The sequence below is a fragment of the Eschscholzia californica genome, unplaced genomic scaffold (assembly GCF_041429995.1).
Source record: "Eschscholzia californica isolate CP2 unplaced genomic scaffold, dmEscCali1.0.p SCAF_1, whole genome shotgun sequence".
Classification (NCBI taxonomy): Eukaryota; Viridiplantae; Streptophyta; class Magnoliopsida; order Ranunculales; family Papaveraceae; genus Eschscholzia; species Eschscholzia californica.
The window spans coordinates 79,586,468-79,608,266 of record NW_028238198.1 but is presented as its reverse complement, the minus strand read 5'-3'; the positions used below and the strand labels follow the sequence as shown (position 1 = coordinate 79,608,266).

At 39.0% G+C, this 21,799-nt stretch overlaps 4 protein-coding genes across 7 annotated transcripts; 1 reads left to right on the top strand and 3 right to left on the bottom strand.

Moving 5' to 3' along the window:
• The first annotated feature begins 1,488 nt into the window (after window positions 1-1,488).
• On the top strand, window positions 1,489-18,988 carry LOC147569649 (LDL receptor wingless signaling/trafficking chaperone). Of its 4 annotated transcripts, none has more exons than XM_086656130.1 (5): window positions 1,489-1,699; window positions 2,501-2,559; window positions 2,654-3,314; window positions 3,402-3,530; window positions 18,607-18,988. In XM_086656130.1, the coding sequence occupies exons 3-5, from the start codon at window positions 2,961-2,963 to the stop codon at window positions 18,778-18,780; spliced, it is 657 nt and encodes a 218-aa protein (XP_086512256.1). In that variant the 5' UTR covers window positions 1,489-1,699; window positions 2,501-2,559; window positions 2,654-2,960; the 3' UTR covers window positions 18,781-18,988. The 4 variants fall into 4 exon arrangements, with proteins under 4 accessions (XP_086512256.1, XP_086512255.1, XP_086512257.1 ...); XM_086656129.1 differs by lacking the exon at window positions 18,607-18,988 and adding an exon at window positions 3,985-4,367; XM_086656131.1 differs by lacking the exon at window positions 2,501-2,559 and having other exon boundaries at window positions 1,519-1,699.
• Window positions 4,439-5,517, bottom strand: LOC147569651 (uncharacterized). The gene is made up of 3 exons (XM_086653164.1): window positions 5,505-5,517; window positions 5,232-5,323; window positions 4,439-4,636 (listed from the first exon to the last, which is right to left on the bottom strand). The coding sequence occupies exons 1-3, from the start codon at window positions 5,515-5,517 to the stop codon at window positions 4,439-4,441; spliced, it is 303 nt and encodes a 100-aa protein (XP_086509290.1).
• LOC147569650 (uncharacterized) lies at window positions 5,811-6,894 on the bottom strand. The gene has a single exon (XM_086656127.1). The coding sequence runs from the start codon at window positions 6,875-6,877 to the stop codon at window positions 6,011-6,013; it is 867 nt and encodes a 288-aa protein (XP_086512253.1). The 5' UTR covers window positions 6,878-6,894; the 3' UTR covers window positions 5,811-6,010.
• A 1,242-nt stretch (window positions 18,989-20,230) lies between the features above and the next one.
• On the bottom strand, window positions 20,231-21,463 carry LOC147569648 (uncharacterized). Its single transcript, XM_086672208.1, has one exon. It carries the CDS (start codon window positions 21,432-21,434, stop codon window positions 20,568-20,570), a length of 867 nt encoding a protein of 288 aa, XP_086528334.1. The 5' UTR covers window positions 21,435-21,463; the 3' UTR covers window positions 20,231-20,567.
• Window positions 21,464-21,799: the final 336 nt, after the last annotated feature.

Sequence of the window (21,799 nt, the reverse complement as noted above, 5' to 3'; positions counted from 1 at the left end):
TGAAGTGGAAGAAAGAAGGAGAGATGATGTGACATCATGTTTTTCGAGATTAACTCCATTTTGGTACCTAAGAGGATTTTCGAACAAAAGTTGAAATTTGTTTAGGCTTTGGGGCGAAATTGAATTGTCAGACACTTATGGAGACAAAACGGCCAGTTGATTATAATTTGGGGGCCAAAATAGAATTAGTGCTTTTCGATTGAGCTATGGGCCATTACATCCAATATGGTATGGATACATTTTTTTTTTTGTTGAAAATATGGTATGGATACATAGTATATAATTACATGATATTTAGCCTTTAGAATGTATCATTGTGCAAGTGTCTTTAGAACAATTTCTTAACAATTATGAAGATACTTCATCCTTATGATAAATCCAAGCCAATTGATGTCTGATTATAAGTTGTACTGGTGTAATTGAGTTGTTTCCAAAGAAATATTGTATTCTCGTAATGTAATTAATGTCATGTAATGACATGTCTACAAAAATAGTTTTGTACAAAGAGTTTAATATTGTTCTCCCAAAAGGGTGACTTGCTGTGTTGGATTACTTACATTTCAACCCCATTCTTTCTCATGGCCACGAGAGATGTGTGTTACTCGTGCGTGTTATTGTTGTAAGTCAACATACGAATACATTTATACTCTAAAATAGAATGAACACCATCGTGCAGGGGGGCAACATACAAATGAGTTCTATTATCACGAAAACTTTGTCTAAAACAAGCATATGACAAAAGTAGGTGTATAAATGGTAATTTACTTGAAATCGGGTAGAACAAGCTATGTGATATCCGTTCATTATCAAAAATTTATTTATTTTTATATCCGAAGCTGAATTGAGTGAGAGAGAGAAAAAAATGATGGTGGTGCCTAGTGATGGTGGCCAGACTTTGTTGGTGGTGGTGGAAGGAGAACAGATGAGAAAAAAGAATTTTTTTATTATTCGTGAAACTAGTTGCCCGTCGTACGGACCAATTGTTGTTGGTGACCGGTTTCCGATTAGTAAAGAGAAGAAACTAAGATGATGAAAATACTTTTGAAATTGAGGATAAGAACTGAAATAAATTATTAACAGTTAAGTTTGAGTAACGGAACCAAGATATCATAATTCAAATTGTAATTTTAGACATACACGAGAGTAAAAGTTTCTAGTTGATCACAAAGTTGACAGCCAAATTTTGAATTAGCCTATATATTGAAAAATATTAGGACCCAAATTAGAATTGGCCTTTATATTTACTGAGAAAACAATCTTTGACTCACATACGAGAAACACAAAGCAAGGAAAAAACATCTTAATTTTAATTCATTGGATTTGAATCTAAATTTCAGTGGAGAAACCAAATGGGTTATCCGGATGAACAAAATGGTTGACAAGAAGGAAAGGGACGGAGGAGATAATAGAGAGAGAGATGAAGGACAAAGTTGGAAAAATGAAAAACGATTTTCTGTTAAGGGGCCAAATGCCCAGTTGGACAATATAGAGGTCCAAAATAATAAGTTAGTCTGATCTAGGGGGACCAAAAAGGAGAAAGGAATTTCCTTCAAATCTTCTCAAACCTGAAGAAAAATATTGAGATTGGTTCCTCAAATCTCACTGAGCTCGCAATCAAGGAAGATCTGACTGAACATTCAATTTAATATTGGATTTTGGTTTTGGGGAGGATTCAATTAAAATTACTCAAACATTTTTGGTAATTCTTTCTTCTTTTTATTGTTTTCTAGGGTTTACTGTTATTAACCATAACCAGTATAATCTTCTCATGATATTTAAAGACTTTTAATTTGTTATTGCTGAAATGCAAAAGTTCTTATTTGATATAAATCTCAGGTTCTCAATTGATGATTTAAAGGGTTTCTTGAAATTAAAAGGATAATATATATTATTTGTAAATCTCATAAAAATTGAATATTTCAAGGGTTCATAGGTTATTGTTGATTTTCTAATTACTGTTCCTAGCTTGGTTTGGTTATGTTTGGGGAATAACAAATCGGTTTGGTTAGGTTAGGTTAGGATCATAATTCATAAGTAATATTATTGACAAATTTATATCTATCCGTCCATAATAGATCAACCAAACCGAACCAAGCTAAACCAAACTCAATCGAACCAAATGAATTGAAGGCTTGGTTGGTTTTGCTTTTGGTTTTGGTTGAGTAAACATTGGTCGGGTAACCGACCCCTCCTTCCGACGATAAAGGATTTGTACTTTCAAATAGGCCGGACGGCCAAGGGTTGAACCTTTCGAGACTTGGAGTTGAACTTCGATATGTATCGGAGATAGAAACTGGAAATGCCATCATTTCGAGAATGGTGAGTTCTTCTGGTAACTTCATTAAATCTATTTCTGAAGATCAAAAAGTGTGTTTCTTGGCTGATGGTTATTTGAGTGGAAATAATAATCTATTTCAAGCCAATTTAGTTCCAGTAGCTGTCTGTTCGAAGTTTTTCACTAAAGTAAAAGTATCTTGGATAGATACAATTGTTATTTCAGAGAAAGAGATAGATCTTTGTAAGTTTGTAGTGTTGCATTGAAATTTTGCTATGAAATCTGTAATCTCAATTTTCAATTTTATCCTCTTTGTTCATTTTATCGTTCTCGTAATATATCGTTCATGATAAATACTACTTGTTGCACGTGTAACAGGTGAGCATATATTGATTTGGAAGGAGAAAGTAGGGAATATAACTAACGTTCTTTTCTGGAATTGGGTTACAAACTAAATATTCCTTCATGGTGGGAGAAGTCTTCATCGAAAGAATTGAAGAAGAAAACAAGCATGGAAAGTTTCACATAAATTGACTGCGGAGAAAGTTTGTCTAAGCTCCATTCTCACGCATTCCACGCTTGTCATATTTCATAGATGCACAACCTTTATGTGATCTTTCTGTTACAGTTGAAAACACTTTTTTAAGGTTTGAGTTATTTGGAAAAGAAAACCAAGATAAAGACTATGGCAAGAAAGCAGGGCCAGTTCCAATGTGCCTCCTTTCCTCCTATTTTCCTTCTTTTTCTTGTAACGTTAATTGTAGTTTCAACGAATGTAAGAATTGTTAGAGTTGCAGAGGGCGGTGGAGGGAAGAGGGTTCAAATCCCAGACGAGTTAGATGACGTTATTGATGATGAAGAGGACGAAGACTGGAAGAATTGGGGTAAGAAAAAGAAACCCAAAGAAGAAAAATTTGATCCCCCGTCCATGGACTTGACAAATATGGAGCTCCCAGAGATTCAAGCAGAGATGATGAAACGCCATACTGGCCCTTCTTTTGGTTTTGTTAAGCTTCAATTTGGTGTTCGCCGAACCCCGGTATATCTCTCAAAATCCCTTTTTATAACCCACATCTCTTTCGAAGTTTCGTTTAATCATGTTGACTAGTTTATTGGAACATTGCAGGAGATGGTGAGTGAAATAGCTATGAAATGGACAAAGATCCTGAAAACTGGATCAATGGATGCCAAGTTTATGGGAGTTGATGTTAGCACGATCATGTTCACCTTGGAGAAAGGCCAAGATGCGATTGTGGTATGCTTTTTTTTTTTTTTTTTTTATCTAACGTACACAATCACTGTTAATGTTATAATGAAGGAGGGTTCTTAGGTTGTGTTCGGCTTCTTATGTGATGCGCCACTCAAGGGCAGAAGTAGAACCATTAGTCGGCTAGGCTAACCCCAGGGTCAGCCCACTAACGCTTCCCTTTAGAGTAGCGTAATAAGTTTAAGTAATTCTGGATTTACACTAGTTAGCAAGGTCAAGATATCCAGTATAGTAGCATGTTTAATCCAGCTCCCCTTTACCGAAAGCCGTGGTTCCACCTTGACAATACAATCTTGACTAAAGAAATCACTGCAATAAGCTGATCATTGAACAAGATAACATTTAGAATTTGAGATCATCACATTTTATTCTTGTCATAATCTTTGTTGAAGCTTTGGCTCATGGGTAGTAAGGTAATGAATGCTCTCTGTTTTGCAATCAGTTAAAAGAATTCGTGTTGAGCCAACCAGATGCATATGAGGTGAAAATAGGTGATCAAACTTATAGAAGAGATGGAGATCCTCCTGTGGAAGAAGTTATTGAGATGCTACGAAATAAGAAACAAACAGCTGACGACAAGAGTTCAGTTGCAGATCCGGAGATTGTGAATGATGAGCTATAGTGTAGTAATAACGAAAACTTCAGCAATGTGCTAGAGAGAGCGAAACATGAAGTTTTGAAGAGAGAAACTTATCAGTTACTCATATAAAAGCTTGCATATTCATTTTTGTCATCAGCTTATAGATTTTCCTTCTTGTAACCCGACAAGTTGATCTGTTAGAAAGATACGATCAACAATTTAAGCATTTTACATTTGTTTCTCAGAATTTTTATGGAGCAGCTTACATTGTCTCTTTTCTTCAGTTCAGCTTGGGGACTCTTCGTTGAGATCAGTCCTAAAACTTTGTTGATTTCTTGATTTTGTTATTGTCGCTTTGTCGGAGTTGTATTCTTATCGGCACTCTGACTATTTGTTTGTTAGTTTGTAGCATATTCATAACTTCCTCTATAGGAGGATCTCCATCTCTTGGGTATATTTGATCACCTATTTTCACCTCATATACATCTGGTTGGATCAACACGAGTTCTTTTAACTAGCGACAAACAAAACGAAGAAAAATAAGGAACTTTTTAAATGAGTGGTTACACCCACTAATTGTCCTGCCATCCTGTCGGAGTTGTATTCTTATCGGCACTCTGACTATTTGTTTGTTAGTTTGTAGCATATTCATAACTTCCTCTATAGGAGGATCTCCATCTCTTGGGTATATTTGATCACCTATTTTCACCTCATATACATCTGGTTGGATCAACATATTCATAACTTCCACTAACTTTCAGCTCCACAAAAGAAGTCGAAAAGAACCGACAAACCCTCCTCCATTATAACATTAAGAAGTGATCCTGTACCCGATCGATACATATCTAGGTGGTTCAAATATGTGGATGGACAAGAATCAAAGAGAAAAAGTCTGTCTCTAAATTATGGGGTTTGGCCGGAATGGAATATGTGTCAGGCGAAGTATCACAGTCTAATGACATAAACATGATGGTGCTAACATCGACTCCCATAAACTTGGCATCACTTGATCCAGTTTTCAGAACCTGTGTCACTCGCCATTTTCTACAAATGTTAATTAGTCGATATGATTATTACACGAAAGTCGGAAAGAAAGGTGGGTCATGCACCGGGGTTCGACGAACACCTAATTGAAGCTTAACAAAACCAAAAGATGGACCAGTATGGTGTTTCATCCTCTCTGCTTGAATATCTAAGAGCTCTTCGTATTTGACAAATCCATATATGATGGGAGATCAAATTTTTCTTGTCATAATAACTCTTTTATTTCCCTTTGGCTTTCTTTTGTTCCAAACACTCAAAATTCTAATAGAGAAGTGTGTTAGAATTGCAATAGAAAGATCACATAAAGTTTGTATGTGGGTTAAAACTTAAAATTGCACTTTTTCTTTTCATTTCTTTTGATGCAAATGCCTGTCTTTACACGTGTAAACGGTATCGAATCAGATACAACATGTAGGTATCCAGTCGCATTTGTTAATATATTAGAGATTTGATAAACTTTTCACATCTGACTCCAAACCTCATATGTTCTTTACAATAGCATAACTATATCATAATTAGTAACATCCAATATCTTTTTAAAGAAAATATTAAGATTTCAAATTGTTTAATCAAGTAGATCTACCAACAAAACTATGTTTAGTATTGAACAACACCAAATTGAACTAGGCCGAACTCAACTGGTAGACCTCAAAATGATACTCTCTTCAGATGTAGTATGAAGCATGAAATTTAATTTCGAACATCAATTTGAAATGATCAAAAGAGTGGAACCAAACACAACTCAAGCAAAAGAAAAATAGATCATCTATTATAATTAAAAAAAAAAACACACACAACAATAATTTTACGAGGATAACGAGGGCGGTGGTGGTGGTGATCGGACCTACCAACCATCGTCACCTCCATACCCACCATCATCGTCATCGTAAGCTAAATCATTCTCTACTTTCTCGGCCACGTCATCAGCAATCTTTTCTTCCACGTAATCGGCACCTTCTGCAAGTGCTAGTCCACCAAGCACTCCTGCAACTGCACCCACAGCCAATCCTGTTCCCAACCCAAATTTGCTCTCCTTTTTCTTTCCTTCCTGCTGGAATTCTCCCTGCACAGGCTGCCCTCCACCGTAGGCTGCTGTCTGCCCACCATACGGACTCTGCTGCTCGTATGGCTGAGGCGGGTTGTACGGATACCCAGCAGGTGGCCCACCGGAAGTTGAATAGGGATAGTAGGGAGCAGGTGGAGGGGCTCCACCATAAGAATAATCTCTAGAGCCCTCTTGTGGTGGTGGGACACCATAAGGAGGAGGGTAATACGCATCTGGCGCACGATAGCGGCACTCCCGTACCATGACATCAACCTCCAATTTTCCATGAGGACGGCCGGATGGCCGGAGGAGAGTTAGCTTTCGGTGAATCCTCTCGCCCTTGTCGAAATCGCAGAGAGGCACTCTGGCAGATCCTATCAAGGGTTTGGTCCCCTCGGAGGTGTTAGCTTGGACGATGTCGATTGACAGAGTGGTTTCGTCGTCGATCGGACGAGCTAAAGGGAGTATAATTGTCTCGTCCCAAGTAGGACAAGTGTCGCCGTACTCATCGACTTTGGTGGAAGATTTGACCTTGGGGTCAATCCAGACGACAGCATAGGCCGTAAGTTCGCCATTACGCCAATTGATGTTCTTGAGATCTTTGGCAGAAGAAATTTTGATTTCAACTTCGAGTGGAGGAGAAGATGAATATGGGTAATAAGCCATTTGAGCAGAGAAGAAGATGAAATTGGAAAAACGTGTGAGTGAAATAAGTCTAATGAGGTCCCTTTATTTATAAAGTGCAGGAAGAGTCTACGAGTCAAATGGTTTGAGTATTGCCCCTCCTTTAGCAATACATCTACGAAATTGCCAACCACACGATTTAATTTATCAATAATGGTATGGGACCAAATTTTCGAGCTCAATCCAAATCTGCCATGCAGCAAGACGTACAGTTGAGTGGAAGTGATACACTAATCCTAGATTCCCAAAGTCATCTCTCTTTGCCTCCTAACACGACAATCTTTCTCTGCCTTCTAAGATGAGAAACTGAGTTGAAGCTCACATAGTCACATAATTGGTTTTGTCCGACGAGGTTGCACGGATTGCACACTCGTATAACCTGTATGACTACCATCAACCAAACTATAAATCTAAACGTGTATTTAAAAAAAAAAATCATGCATAAGCTAGTTTGCGGCTTTGGAATATCTAAAATATTTTCTTGAGAATAAAGACTTTGGTCAACTAAATTTACCTTCGGGTGTCATTTTATTTTGAGTCCAAACCCGACTTGTTTATTTTTTACCTTCTAATATTTATTGAAAGTCTTTATCTCCTACTTTCGACTACCACCAGCACTAACTCCGACCACCACCACCACTACCATTCTCTCTCCCTTTTCTCTTTTTCTCTCGTTCGGTCTCCCTCCCCCTCTCTTTGTCTGTTCCAGCAAAGGTGGTGGTGCTAGCAGGGCCGGCCCAAGTATATCGGAGGTCCCAAACGAAATTAAAAATTGGATCCCGTACAATAGATATTAGAAAAAAATTAAATGAAATTTAAACAACGCAAAGGGTAGGAATCGAACCCTTGAGCTTTTATCCAAAATCTGAACTCTTTACCACTAAACTACACCATAAATTATGTTTGAAACTGGTTTAAAGTATAATTAGTTTTTCGAAAGTTACATACGAAATAGGAAACATGAAGCCCTTGATTATTTGGGGTCCAAGGGTCGCTTTGGTGGCTTCGGTCACGGACTGCCCCTAGGTGCTAGTGGTTGGAGTTGTTAGTGTTAGTCATCGGAAGTGGTAGTAGTGGTGGTTGGAGGTAAGGTATATGATGAAGATTAGAGATTAAAAAACAAAAACATAGATTTTTGGACTCAAAACAAAATTATCTTCTAAGTCTATCTATTTTTTTTGTTGAGGAATTCTAAAAGTCTATCTACTTAAAGCAATATCTTTTCTCCTGGGGGGACTTTTATAGATGCCCTAAAGTAACAACCTAATTTTTTTTTTCTCACTTTTTGTTAACAGGTGAATTAGACAAACTATTGTAGTTCCCTAACTATATTGTAAGAGGCGGTTTCCATTGGATTGGATTTCAATTGCCGGTTTGCTTTTGAAAGAATAGGCAGTTTCACAATTGATAAGGCGGTTTGGTAAAATCAATTAGAGGCGGTTTACAATTGGAGGCAGTTTCCAAATTGTGATGGTTTCCAATTTTTTGGCTCAATTTGGTTCCAATCCCACCGGCTTATAATATGTATAAATAGGGGTCTTGAGTGCTTGTATTCAAAAACCAACACAAGCAACAACAACTCTTCTTTAGAGAGAGCTAAAGAGAGAGAGCAAGTGAGAGAGAAATTTTTTGTTCATAGTTTTGAGCGGTGTTAAATTTCTCGGTCGTCGAAGATTTCGTATAGAAGGTTAAATTCTATACGGTACCATCTTGGGACGAACTTGCGGGTTGTGTGAGTCGTCTTCATCTATCCTTCAATAAAGATTTCTTGTTCGCCCGAGGACGTAGGCTTTAAAGCCGAACCTCGTTAAATTCTGTTCGCATATTTAGATTTGACTTAGCTTTTCGATTAATCTTCATAATCGGATCAATTTCTAGGATAGGTTCGATAGCTTCCGCGACTTTCAGTTATAACAATTGGTACTAGAGCCTTGTTGAGATTGAACGAAGAAAAGATGGGATCGAGAAGTGGTACGGTCAAATCAGGGAAATATGAGATAGAGAAGTTCAATGGGAAAAACAATTTTTCTTATTGGCGGTTGCAGATGAAGAATCTGTTAATCTCGCAGAAATTACATAAGACGTTGACGGGAAAGAAACCAGGAGATATGTCAGATGAGGATTGGGAGGAGTTAGATCTCGAAGCACGGGCTACCATTATGTTGTGTCTTGAGAGGGACGTGGCGTTCCTAGTAGACGGAGAAACAACGGCGGCGGGTGTGTGGTTAAAGCTAGAAAGCAGTTTCATGACGAAAACTTTAACGAATCGGGTCTACTTAAAATCCAAATTATTCACATGTAGAATGGAAGAGGGTTCTTCTATTCAGGAATATGTGAATAGGTTTGACAAGATTATCTCAGATTTGAAGGATATTGATGTTAAGGTTGAGGATGAGGACCAAGCCCTCATATTGTTACTTTCATTGCCTAAATCCTATGAGAACCTTGTTCAAACTTTGATGCTTGTTGGTGATAGTCTAAGCATGGAAGAGACGAGAAATTCGCTATTAGCGGATGACCTTCGTAAGGTTGCTACTAGCAGTATGGCGTCGGGTGGAGTAGACAAAGAACAAGCACAAGGGTTGTTTGTAACGAGGGGGAGGAGTAATGAAAGGGGAAAGAGAAAGGGCGGGAAATCTAGATCCAAATCTAGAGGCTCTTTCAAGAAAACGTGCTTTAGTTGTGGTGAGCTTGGCCACTTTAAAGCGGCTTGTCCAAAGAGAAAGTTGAAGCAAAAGAACGAAGGCTACAAGGAGAAACAAGAGATGCAAGAGGCGGGATATGTGTCAGAAGAGGCGGATGAACGTTTCTCGGTGACAGAGGTGTCTGAGAAAATCTTCGATAAGTGGATGCTTGATTCAGGGGCGTCACACCATATGTGTCCAAATAGGGAGTTGTTTACTACCTATAGGAGTATAGATGGTGGTACAGTTATACTGGGTGATGATAATATATGTAAAACTGTGGGACTCGGAACAATACGTATCAAGATGCACGATGGGGTGGTGAGAGCATTGACGGACGTAAGACACATACCCGATTTGTGGAAAAATCTAATTTCCCTTGGTGTGTTGGAGCGGAACGGCTGTAAGATAATTATAGAGAATGGCTCCATAAAAGTCGTTAAGGGTTCTTTGGTGGTAATGAGAGGTACTCGTTACGGTAATTTATACAAACTTTTGGGGACAACAATTACTGGAGATGTAGCAGTAGGAATCAGTGGAAGGGATCCAACGGCTAGTACGAGGCTTTGGCATATGCGCCTTGGGCATATGTCAGAAAAGGGTCTATCTCTGATGTGCGGGAAAGGCTTGTTGAAGGACATGAAGAAGCCTTGCATGGAGTTTTGTGAGCATTGTGTGTTCGGGAAGGCACACAGGGTGACGTTCTCTACAAGCAAGCACAGGAGCAAAGAGGTATTAGACTACGTACATACCGATGTCTGGGGACCGGCAAAGTTACCTTCCAAGGGTGGTTCCAGGTATTTTGTTACATTCGTTGATGATCATTCGAGATTTGTCTGGCTTTATTTTCTGAAGCATAAGAATGAGGTATTCAACACGTTCCTGGTGTGGAAAGCAATGGTTGAGAACAAAACTGGTCGAAAGCTGAAGACGTTAAGGTCGGATAATGGGACCGAGTACACGGATGGGGCATTCAAGGAGTTTTGTAATCAGGAAGGCATTGTGAGGCACTGGACAGTAGTAAACACACCTCAGCAGAATGGAGTCGCAGAGAAATTGAACCGTACACTACTTGAGAAGGCTAGATGTATGCGCTCTAATTCGGGATTAGGCGTAGAATGGTGGGCAGAATCTGTTGCTACAGCTTGTTATATTGTGAACAGGTCTCCACATTCTTCTTTAGATGGCGGCATACCTTACGAGGTGTGGTCAGGTGAACATGCAGATTACGGGAGACTTAGGGTTTTCGGTTGTACGGCCTATTACCATGTTAAAGGTAACAAACTTGACAATAGAGCAAAGAAGACAATTTTCTTAGGATATGCTACAGGAGTCAAGGGTTATCGGTTATGGTGTACGAAAGACAAAAAGTTTGTAATCAGCAGTGATGTGGTGTTTGATGAGTCGTCTATTGTAGCTATGGCGAAAGCTACGGTGCCTAGTTGTGGTGATGTTGGGTCTACTAAAGCTCAAGTAGTGGAAGTAGAAACCGAAGACCAACCGGTTTCTAGGAATCATGATCAGGTGGAGCATCAGGATAATACTCAGGATGAGGAAATTGATGAACCCGATCATGAGGAGGTTCAAGGGGAAGGTACACATGTTTTACAACAACAACAGCAGGATGTTTCGGTACACACTAGGCCGAAACGGTTATATAAGCCGGTACAGAGGTTAGGGTCAGACAAACCTCTTAGGCATTACGGGCAGGCAAATGTGGTTGAATATGCACTCTCGGTGGAAGACGACGAGCCGGTCACCTTCAAACAAGCTATTACCGCGGAGGAAAGAGAGAGTTGGTTGGTTGCTATGCAAGAAGAGATGGAGTCTCTTCACAAGAACAAGACATGGGAGGTTGTCCCATTGCCCGAAGGTAAGTCTGTTATTGGTTGTAAATGGGTGTACAAGAAGAAAGAGGATTCTTCGCAGATCAAGGGTACAAGGTATAAGGCAAGACTAGTGGCCAAGGGTTATGCACAGAAAGAAGGGGTCGACTACAATGAGATTTTCTCACCGGTCGTGAAACATACTTCTATTCGGGTGCTATTGAGTATTGCTGCTCATAGTGATCTTGAGCTGGAACAACTCGATGTTAAAACCGCCTTCTTGCACGGAGATTTAGAAGAAGAAATTTATATGGCTCAACCTGAGGGATACAAGGTTGAGGGTAAAGAAAATCAAGTATGTCGTTTGAGGAAGTCTCTTTACGGATTGAAACAATCCCCTCGCCAATGGTACAAACGATTTGATTTTTTCATGCTAAAGCATGGTTTTCGCAGAAGTGACTATGATTGTTGTGTATACATCAAGAAGCTTCGCGAAGGTGACTTTATTTATCTCCTTTTGTATGTGGATGACATGCTTATTGCTTCTAGAAACATGGTGGAGATAGATAAGTTGAAATCTCAACTCAGTCAAGAGTTTGAGATGAAAGACATGGGCGCTGCAAAGAAGATACTGGGAATGGAGATTAAGAGAGAGCGGTCAAGTAAGAAACTGTACTTAAATCAGAAAGGTTACATCGAACGAGTAGTTTCTCGATTCGGAATGCAGAATGCGAAGGCGGTGTCAACACCTTTGGCACCACACTTCAGGCTCTCGGGAAAACAATCTCCCACTACTACGGTGGAGAAGGATCATATGGATCGTGTACCGTATGCTAGTGCAGTTGGCAGTTTGATGTACGCTATGGTGTGTACTCGTCCGGATATTTCACAAGCGGTCAGTGTGGTTAGTAGGTTTATGGCAAACCCAGGGAAGACACATTGGGAAGCTGTGAAGTGGGTCTTGAGGTACTTGAAGGGTACTGTTGATACGGGTTTGTGCTTTGGTGGAGACACATGTCAGGTAAGCGGTTATGTTGACTCGGACTATGCTGGCGATCTAAATAGAAGACGATCTACTACTGGTTATGTATTTAGGGTACATGGTGCTCCAGTTAGTTGGCGATCGATGTTACAATATACAGTTGCGTTATCTACTACGGAGGCCGAGTATATGGCTATGGCTGAGGGTGTGAAGGAAGCATTGTGGTTGTGGGGTCTTCTGGATGATCTAGGGATTAAGCAGGAGTGCGTGGATGTATGGTGTGATAGTCAAAGTGCAATCCACTTGGCGAAGAATCAGGTTCATCATGCTCGCACTAAGCATATCGATGTCAGGTATCACTTTGTACGAGATGTCATAGAGGAAGGTGATGTTTCTCTCATGAAGGTACACACAGATGAGAATCCCGCAGACATGTTGACTAAAGTGGTGACATGTAGTAAGTTTCAGCATTGCCTGGAATTGCTACAAATCGGCTCGTGTTAAGTAGCCCGAAAGGGCGTAATGGCGACAAGATAAACTTTATGTGAAGGGTTGGTAGAACTACGGTAGGCTTGATCCTGTAAAAGGGTACGTAGGCAACCATGGTCATATGGTGCAGTCGGATGACGTTACAAGAAGCAGATATATCTTACAAGGAGTATCCTGGTGTTCGTCCAAAATTTGAGGTGTTTCAAATTGTGTACGAGGTGGAGAATTGTAAGAGGCGGTTTCCATTGGATTGGATTTCAATTGCCGGTTTGCTTTTGAAAGAATAGGCAGTTTCACAATTGATAAGGCGGTTTGGTAAAATCAATTAGAGGCGGTTTACAATTGGAGGCAGTTTCCAAATTGTGATGGTTTCCAATTTTTTGGCTCAATTTGGTTCCAATCCCACCGGCTTATAATATGTATAAATAGGGGTCTTGAGTGCTTGTATTCAAAAACCAACACAAGCAACAACAACTCTTCTTTAGAGAGAGCTAAAGAGAGAGAGCAAGTGAGAGAGAAATTTTTTGTTCATAGTTTTGTGCGGTGTTAAATTTCTCGGTCGTCGAAGATTTCATATAGAAGGTTAAATTCTATACGGTACCATCTTGGGACGAACTTGAGGGTTGTGTGAGTCGTCTTCATCTATCCTTCAATAAAGATTTCTTGTTCGCCCGAGGACGTAGGCTTTAAAGCCGAACCTCGTTAAATTCTGTTCGCATATTTAGATTTGACTTAGCTTTTCGATTAATCTTCATAATCGGATCAATTTCTAGGATAGGTTCGATAGCTTCCGCGACTTTCAGTTATAACATATATAGTCCCTGTCTTAATGTAATTTTACTTTTCAACAAAAAAAATATATATAGTCCCTGTCTCAGCAAAAAAACTATATAGTCTCTCATTTTGTGTAGGGACGTTAAAAGTGACTCTTTGACTCAGTAAGTTTTCCGTCAAATTTATTTTGAAAGAGGCACCTATAACAATTAGAGTGTCGTCTTCAAAACTCCCCTTTAGCGTATTGGATGAGGCAGCTAGAAAGGGGATGAAGAAAAAGGAAACTCCGATACGCTTATTAAATTGTCGCTTGTTACGTGGGTAATTGAATGATTTCGAAGCTTTGACGGGCAGATAAGCGACCGGTTCCTCGCTTAAAGAAAAGAAAATTCCATGTGCAAAACCTGCCTCAGTCTTTTAGCTGGACGAGGCGACTACCCCATAAAATAAATATTGGTTTCCAAACTCCTTCTAGGATGTGAATAATTTATTATCTTTTGTGACATCCTGGGGGGACAAATGATGGCACCAGGCTATAGTTTTTGGGCTAATTCCAATTTGATCTTTACCAATTCAAAAATTTTGGTATTTTTATATTTGTCTAGTGGTGTAATTGATTTTCAATATTATACTTTCTGTTAGTCAACTTAAAATACAAGCCAGTTATTTTAACATTATTTTAAGAGTTTTTTCATCTTTATCTTTTTTATTTCTCGTATTTGATGAATGGACGGTTGGGAACATTGTCATGTTTTCCAAAAAAAAAATTTGTCACTGTCGACAACATTTACGTAATTATAGAAAATAATTTTTTTATCACCACCATTATCACTATTTTTCTCTCTCTCTCACATCAAACAATATAAAACAATCTTAAAGGATTTCCTTCCAAAGATATCTTTCTGCCCATGAAACCCCCGAACCATTATTTTTCGGACCAAATAAGAAAGAAAAGATAGAGGAGAAGACTTTTGGAAAATAAGGTTAAAAAGAAGATATTTTGACGGTTAATTTTGACAATCAAACACCTATAGATTAAGTCGAAATCTAACTAATATAGAGACCAAAATTTCTAATTAATTATGCTGAGGGCCGAATTGGAATTAATCTATAACTTTTCTTCAACTTTTTTGCCCGGTGCAGGCTGCTTTTGATGATCCTTATCCTACGCGGAATAAACACGATGTGCGTGGGGCCAATTGCATAGAAACGCGTTTTTCTATCTAGAAGAAAGGCAAGGGGGTGGTTTTCTATGAGTTATTTTCAAAATGATTCCCTAGTTTGTGACCGTCTTTTCGCGTAGCCCCTTAACTTACGAAAAATATTCAGATGACTCTCTGTTGTTTTTATAGACCTTTAAAATCAGACTTTTACATTCCCAAGTTACCTTTACGTGTTGTCACCCAATTTCAACGTGTCACTTCAACAAAAACAACTTTTACATTTCAACAAAAACAAATTAAAAGTCTTCAAATCTCATAAAAACATTACAAATTATGATTAACAACAATAAATCCTAGAAACAATAAAAAGGAATTACCGTTTCAGTAACTGATTCGAATCCTCTTCCTCCCCCAAAAACCAAAATCAAAATCGAAATTGAATGTTCAGATCTTTGTTGTGGTTGCGAGCTGAGTGAGATTTGAAGAACCAATTTGAATACTTTTTTTTTTCTCTAGATTTGGAGAGCAAAATGTGATCAAATTAATCTTTTAACCTGTTGGCCTAATGGATGTTCGGCTATGTCGACGTGATGATTGATGAATAGACATATCTCTTTCTTCTCCAAATGATTTAATTTCTTCTCATAATTACAGTTGTACCGCAAACAAGTCTTTAATTAACTCGTTTCAGCCTTCTCTTTGAGTCCCTATATCTTGGGTTAGGATGTTTTTTTTTCTTCCGGCTAATTTCGTTTTGGCCCCAATACTAGCTGGTTGTTTTGGCCTTCATAAAAGCGTGGCAGTTCAATTTGGACGTTAAAGGCCAAAATGGTATTAATCCCAAAAATATGCAAAACATTAATGTCCTCATCATCTCTCCTTCTTTCTTCCACTTTATCTCATCTCTCCTCTCCTCCACCTCATATCACTCTCATTTCAGCTCAACCTTCTTCTCGGACAATAAGACGACTGATAAGATCTAGTCGACGCCCGTCAACCTTTAAAAAAATATTTCTTTTTTCCAATTTTTCTTTGTCTTCTTCTTCTTCTCGTATCTCTGTTCTTCTTCTTCTCTTATCTCTGTTATTCTTCTTCTCTTTTCTGTCTCTTTTCTCCGTCGAAATAGAGGATGATCCCGTTCACCAAGAGTACGATTTCCAGACCTTCAAATGCTAGAAGAAAAAGACAGAGAAGAAGTGGAAGAAGAAGGGAAAGAAGAAGAGGAAAGAGGAAGAAATAAATTATTTTCTTAGGGTTGAAGGTCATCACATGGAGGTAGCTTGTGATCTTTTGTTAGAGTAGAAGGGTGAGGTGGAGGAAAGATAAGATGAAGTGGAAGAAAGAAGGAGAGATGATGTGGACAATATGTTTTTACATTTTTTCGGGATTAATTCCATTTTGGCACCTTAGAAGATTTTCGAACAAAAAGTTGAAATTTGTTTAGGCTTTGGGGCCAAATTGAATTGTCAGACACTTATGGAGACAAAACGGGTATTTCATCATAATTGTTAATATAGTACCCTCGTAATATAATTAATGTCACGTAATCACATGTCTAAAAAAATAGTTTTGTACAAGAAGTTTAATATTGTTCTCCCAAAAGCGTGTCCTGTTGTGTTGAATTACTTGCATTTCAACCCCATTCTTTCTCATCGTCACAAGAGATGTGTGTTACTTTTTTTTCAAAGGAGATGTGTGTTACTAGTGCGTGTTATTGCTATAAATCAACATACGAATACATTTGTACTCTAAAATAGAAAGAATACGACCGTGCAGGGGAGCAACATACAAATGAGTTCTGTTATCATGAAAACTTTGTTTGAAACAAGCATATAACAAAAGTAGGGGTGTAAATGGTAATTTAATTGAAATTGAGTAGAAAAGCTATGTGTCTGCTGATTATTAAAAAAATCAAATTTTTTATATCTAAAACTGAATTGAGTGAGAGAGAGAAAAAAAAATTGATGGTGGTGACAGTGATGGTGGCCAGACTTTGGTGGTGGTTGTGGTGGAAGGGAAGAGATGAGGAAAAAAAAAATTTCTTGTGAAATTAGTTGTCCGTCGTACGAACCAATCGTTGTTGGCAACCAGTTTCTGATCAATAAAGAGACGAAACTAAGATGATGAAAATACTTTTGAAATGAAAGGTAAAAACTGAAATAAATTATTAATTGTTAAGTTTGACTAACGGAATCACAATATTAGAATTCAAATTTTAATGTTAGACATACACAAGAGTAAAAACTTTCAGTTGATCACAAAGTTAACAGCCAAATTTTGAATTAGCCTATATATTAAAAAAAGGACCCAAATTAGAATTATCCTTTATATTTATTGAGAAAACAGTCTCTGATTCACATATGAGAAAACAAAGAAAGGGAAAACATTTGAATTTTAATTCATTGGGTTTGAATTTAAATTTCACCGGAGAAACCATATGAGTGATCGGGATGAACAAAAGGGAGATTTGCTGTTTGGACCCACTTCACATAATTGACTTGCAGTTTGGACTCTTGCAGACGCTAAAAAGTCTACGAGTCAGAAAGTCCAACAGTCAACGGGTGACGATCAGAAGTTTTGTCGGATCAGGTCGAATGCTGCTGGCACCGGCTAAGTTTTGGAAGAACCAGCAAACAAAAAGGGACAAAAAGATCGCGAAGCCTCCTGACACCGGGAGGGAAGAAGATGAACTGCTAGAGTATTACTGTCTAATGTTGGATGATCGAATTAGTGTGATGCCTTATCTATTTGTAGTGTCAGAGAGGAAGTCGACTTGATGACGACCAGCTGGTACGGAGGTATTTATTCCGCAACGGTTGCTCGTGGGAGGTGATCAAGGGATAAGGATAAAGGATTTGATCTGCTTATGTGACGTGTAGATAACACAAACGATCTGGTGGATTCATTAGCAGAAACGCAATAAGATTCTCTGCGGACGGCTAGGATGTTACCGCGTGTAAGTGATAAGCTATTGGCTGGTAACGTCTATCCTTGAATAGTAAATACGAGATACGTGTCACCAGTGTGGTTGCGGATCACACGATAACTCTTTAAGCCGTATGATATCTTAGTACGCGTAGGTGGCTATCGTGTGACACGTGTCGCCTATGCTTTATATCGAGGCGGGTATGAATTTAGCGGCTAGAGTAGTGACTTGGGCCATTATCGGGCCTTGTTATGGGCCTTATTATCGACACCCGTCTATTATCGTGCCTCGTGAATGTTATCCTTGCGAAGCGATTGTATTCTTATTTTACAGGCACCTCATTGGACGCATATTTGCCCATACAATTTGCCTCCAACTCTCGAAGTCTGTTTGTGGAGTCAGAAGTTTTGTCGGGTCGGACCCTCCTTCTAACGCCAAATTGTAGACGATAAGAAGTATACGGGTCGGAAAGTGCAACAATCAACGGGTTGACGGTCAGAAGTTTTGTTCGGTTGGGTCGAATGTTGCTGGCACCGGCTACGTTTTGAAAGAACCTGCAAACGAAAAGGGACAAAAAGATCGTGAAGCCTTTGGGACACCGGGATGGTGCAGACCTAAGGGGCTCTGACGGTCAAGTTAGATACTCGGTCAAACAAGATAAAGAAAGTCAAGACAAGCAATAGAGGGGCAACCATCATCAGAGTACTCAGGTACTTCGGCTCGTAGAGTTGTCGAAACAGATCCTTACGAAAATGATGTACTTATTGTATATTCGAAAGTAATACGGGTGAAGAGGATGATGACAATAGTATCGTGGCGGTAGCCTCCTGGTAGTAAGGTAATAAATGCTCTCTGTTTTGCCATCAGTTAAAAGAATTTGTGTTGAGCCAACCAGATGCATATGAGGTGAAAATAGGTGTTTATAGAAGAGACGGCGATCCTACTGTGGAAGAAGTTATTGAGATGTTACGAAATAAGAAACAAATAGCCGACGACAAGAGTGCAGTCGCAGATCCAGATCTTCTGAATGATGAGCTGTAGTCTAATAACAAAAACTTCAGTAATGTGCTAGAGAGAGTGAAACATGAAGTTTTGATGAAAGAAACTCATCAGTTACTCATATAAGAGCGTGCATCGGTGCATGTTCATTTTTGTCATCAGCTTATAGATTTTCCTTCTTGTAACCCTACAAATTCATCTGTTAGCAAGATTCGATCAAAAATTTAAGCATTTTACGTTTGTTTTTCAGAATTTTTATGGAGGAGCTTACATTGTCTCTTTTCTTGAGTTCAGCTCGGTAACTCTTCGGTTGATATCATTCCTAAAACTTTGTTGATATCTTCATTTTGTTTGTTAGTTTGTAGCATTTCCATAGCTTCCTCTACAGGAGGATCTCCATCTCTTCGGTATATTTGATCACCTATTTAACTATTTTCACCTCATATGCATCTAGTTGGTTAACTGCGACTTCTTTTAACTGGCTAGCGAAAAAACAAAAAGAAGAAAAATAAGGACCTTTTTAAATGAGTGGTTCTATTGGTACAACAATTAATTGTACTGATTTATTTTGAATCACTAGCTCCAATCTTTCAAATAGGGAGGTTTTCATAAAGTTGGGTCACCCCTACTGATTGTCCTGCCATCCTGTGGAGCTAACATTCAGCTCCACATAAGAAGTCGAAAAGAAACCATAAACCCTAGCTCCTCCATAATAACATTAAGAAGTGAACATGTACCCGATACATATCTAGGTGGTTCAAATATGTGGATGGACAAGAATCAAAGAGAGAAGGTCCCTCTCTAAATTATGGGGTTTGGCGGGAACGGAATATGTATCAGGCAAAGTATCACAGTTTTATGACATAAACATGATGGTGCTAACATCGACTCCCATAAACTTGGCATCAATTGATCCAGTTTTCAAGACCTTTGTCACTCACCATTTCCTACAAATGTTAATTAGTCGATATGAATATTACAAGAAAGTAGGAAAGAAAGGTGGGTCATGTACGGGGGTTCGATGAAAACCAAATTGAAGCTTAACAAAAACCAAAAGATGGACCAATATGGCGTTTCATCATCTCTGCTTGAATATCTGAGAGCTCTTCCATATTTGACAAATCCATATGGATGGGGTATTGAGATACGTGTGTAAACACGTGATATAAGAGACGGATCTTGATCCCTATCTCAATATGGGGAATCAAAATTTTCTTGTCATAATAACTCTTTTATTTCCCTTTGGCTTTCTTTTCCTCAAAACACTCAAAATTCTACTCCATAAAGAAGCTTGTTAAGAATTGCAATAGAAAGATCACATAAAGGTTGTATGTATGTGGGTTAAAACTTAAAATTGCACCTTTTTCTTTTAATTACTTTATAGATGCAAATGCAGAGATTCCATAAACCTGTTTTCACAAAAGCATAACTATATCATAATTAGTAACATCAAATATCTTTATATATATCTACCTCATGAAATTTAAAGGAGTATTAAGACTTGGAATTGTTTAATCAAAGTAGAACCACCAACAAAAATATGTTTAAGATCGAACAATACCAAATTGAACTAGGCCCTAACTGAACTTGTAGACCTCAAAAGGATCGGAACCGAGTGAATATTCTCTCCCGATATAGTAAGAAACATGAAATTTAATTACGAACATCAATTAGAAATGATCAAAAGAGTGGAACCAAACACAAGTCGAGTGAAAGAAAAACAGAGCATCTATTTCTATTTTCATAGAAAATAGATCATTAGAAGAAAAACACACAATAATAATTTTACGATGATAACGAGGGCGGTGGTGGTGATGGTGGTGGTCGACCTACCAACCATCGTCACCTCCATACCCACCGTCATCGTCATCGTAAGCTAAATTATTCTCTACTTTCTCGGTCACATCATCAGCAATTTTTTCTTCCACATAATCGGCACCTTCTGCAAGTGCTAGTCCACCAAGCACTCCTGCAACTGCACCCACAGCCAATCCTGTTCCCAACCCATATTTGCTCTCCTTTTTCTTTCCTTCCTGCTGGAATTCTCCCTGCACAGGCGGCCCTCCACCATAGGCTGCTGTCTGCCCACCATACGGACTCTGCTGCCCGTATGGCTGAGGCGGGTTGTACGGATACCCAGCAGGCGGCCCACCGGAAGTTGAATAGGGATAGTAGGGAGCAGGTGGAGGGGCTCCACCATAAGAATAATCTCTAGAGCCCTCTTGTGGTGGTGGGACACCATAAGGAGGAGGGTAATACGCATCTGGCGCACGATAGCGGCACTCCCGTACCATGACATCAACCTCCAATTTTCCATGAGGACGGCCGGATGGCCGGAGGAGAGTCAGCTTTCGGTGAATCCTCTCGCCCTTGTCGAAATCGCAGAGAGGCACTCTGGCAGATCCTATCAAGGGTTTGGTCCCCTCGGAGGTGTTAGCTTGGACGATGTCGATTGACAGAGTGGTTTCGTCGTCGATCGGACGAGCTAAAGGGAGTATAATTGTCTCGTCCCAAGTAGGACAAGTGTCGCCGTACTCATCGACTTTGGTGGAAGATTTGACCTTGGGGTCAATCCAGACGACGGCATAGGGCGTAAGTTCGCCGTTACGCCAATTGATGTTCTTGAGATCATTCGCAGAAGAAATTTTGATTTCAACCTCGAGTGGAGGAGAAGATGAATATGGGTAATGAGCCATTTGAGCAGAGAAGAAGATGAAATTGGAAAAACGTGTGAGTGAAATACTTGAGGGGTCTAATGAGAAGGTCTCTTTATTTATAGTGTAGGAAGAGTGCAAGGATCAAATATTTTGAGTATTACCCCTTGTTTGGCAATATATTTACGAAATGGCCAACAGAGGGATTTATTTCCTCTCAGTAATTTTTTGGTTTGTTGAAATATTTCCTCTCGGTAATGGTAGGGGACCCGAATTTCTAACAATGGCGCATGACTGTCGGATTTCCTTCGCAACAGGCCATTAATTTTGGCCAAAGTTTCGAGAAACAAGAAATTTCGTGAACTGCAAAATTTTGAGTGGAAAATTTTAATTAATATTTTTTGTTT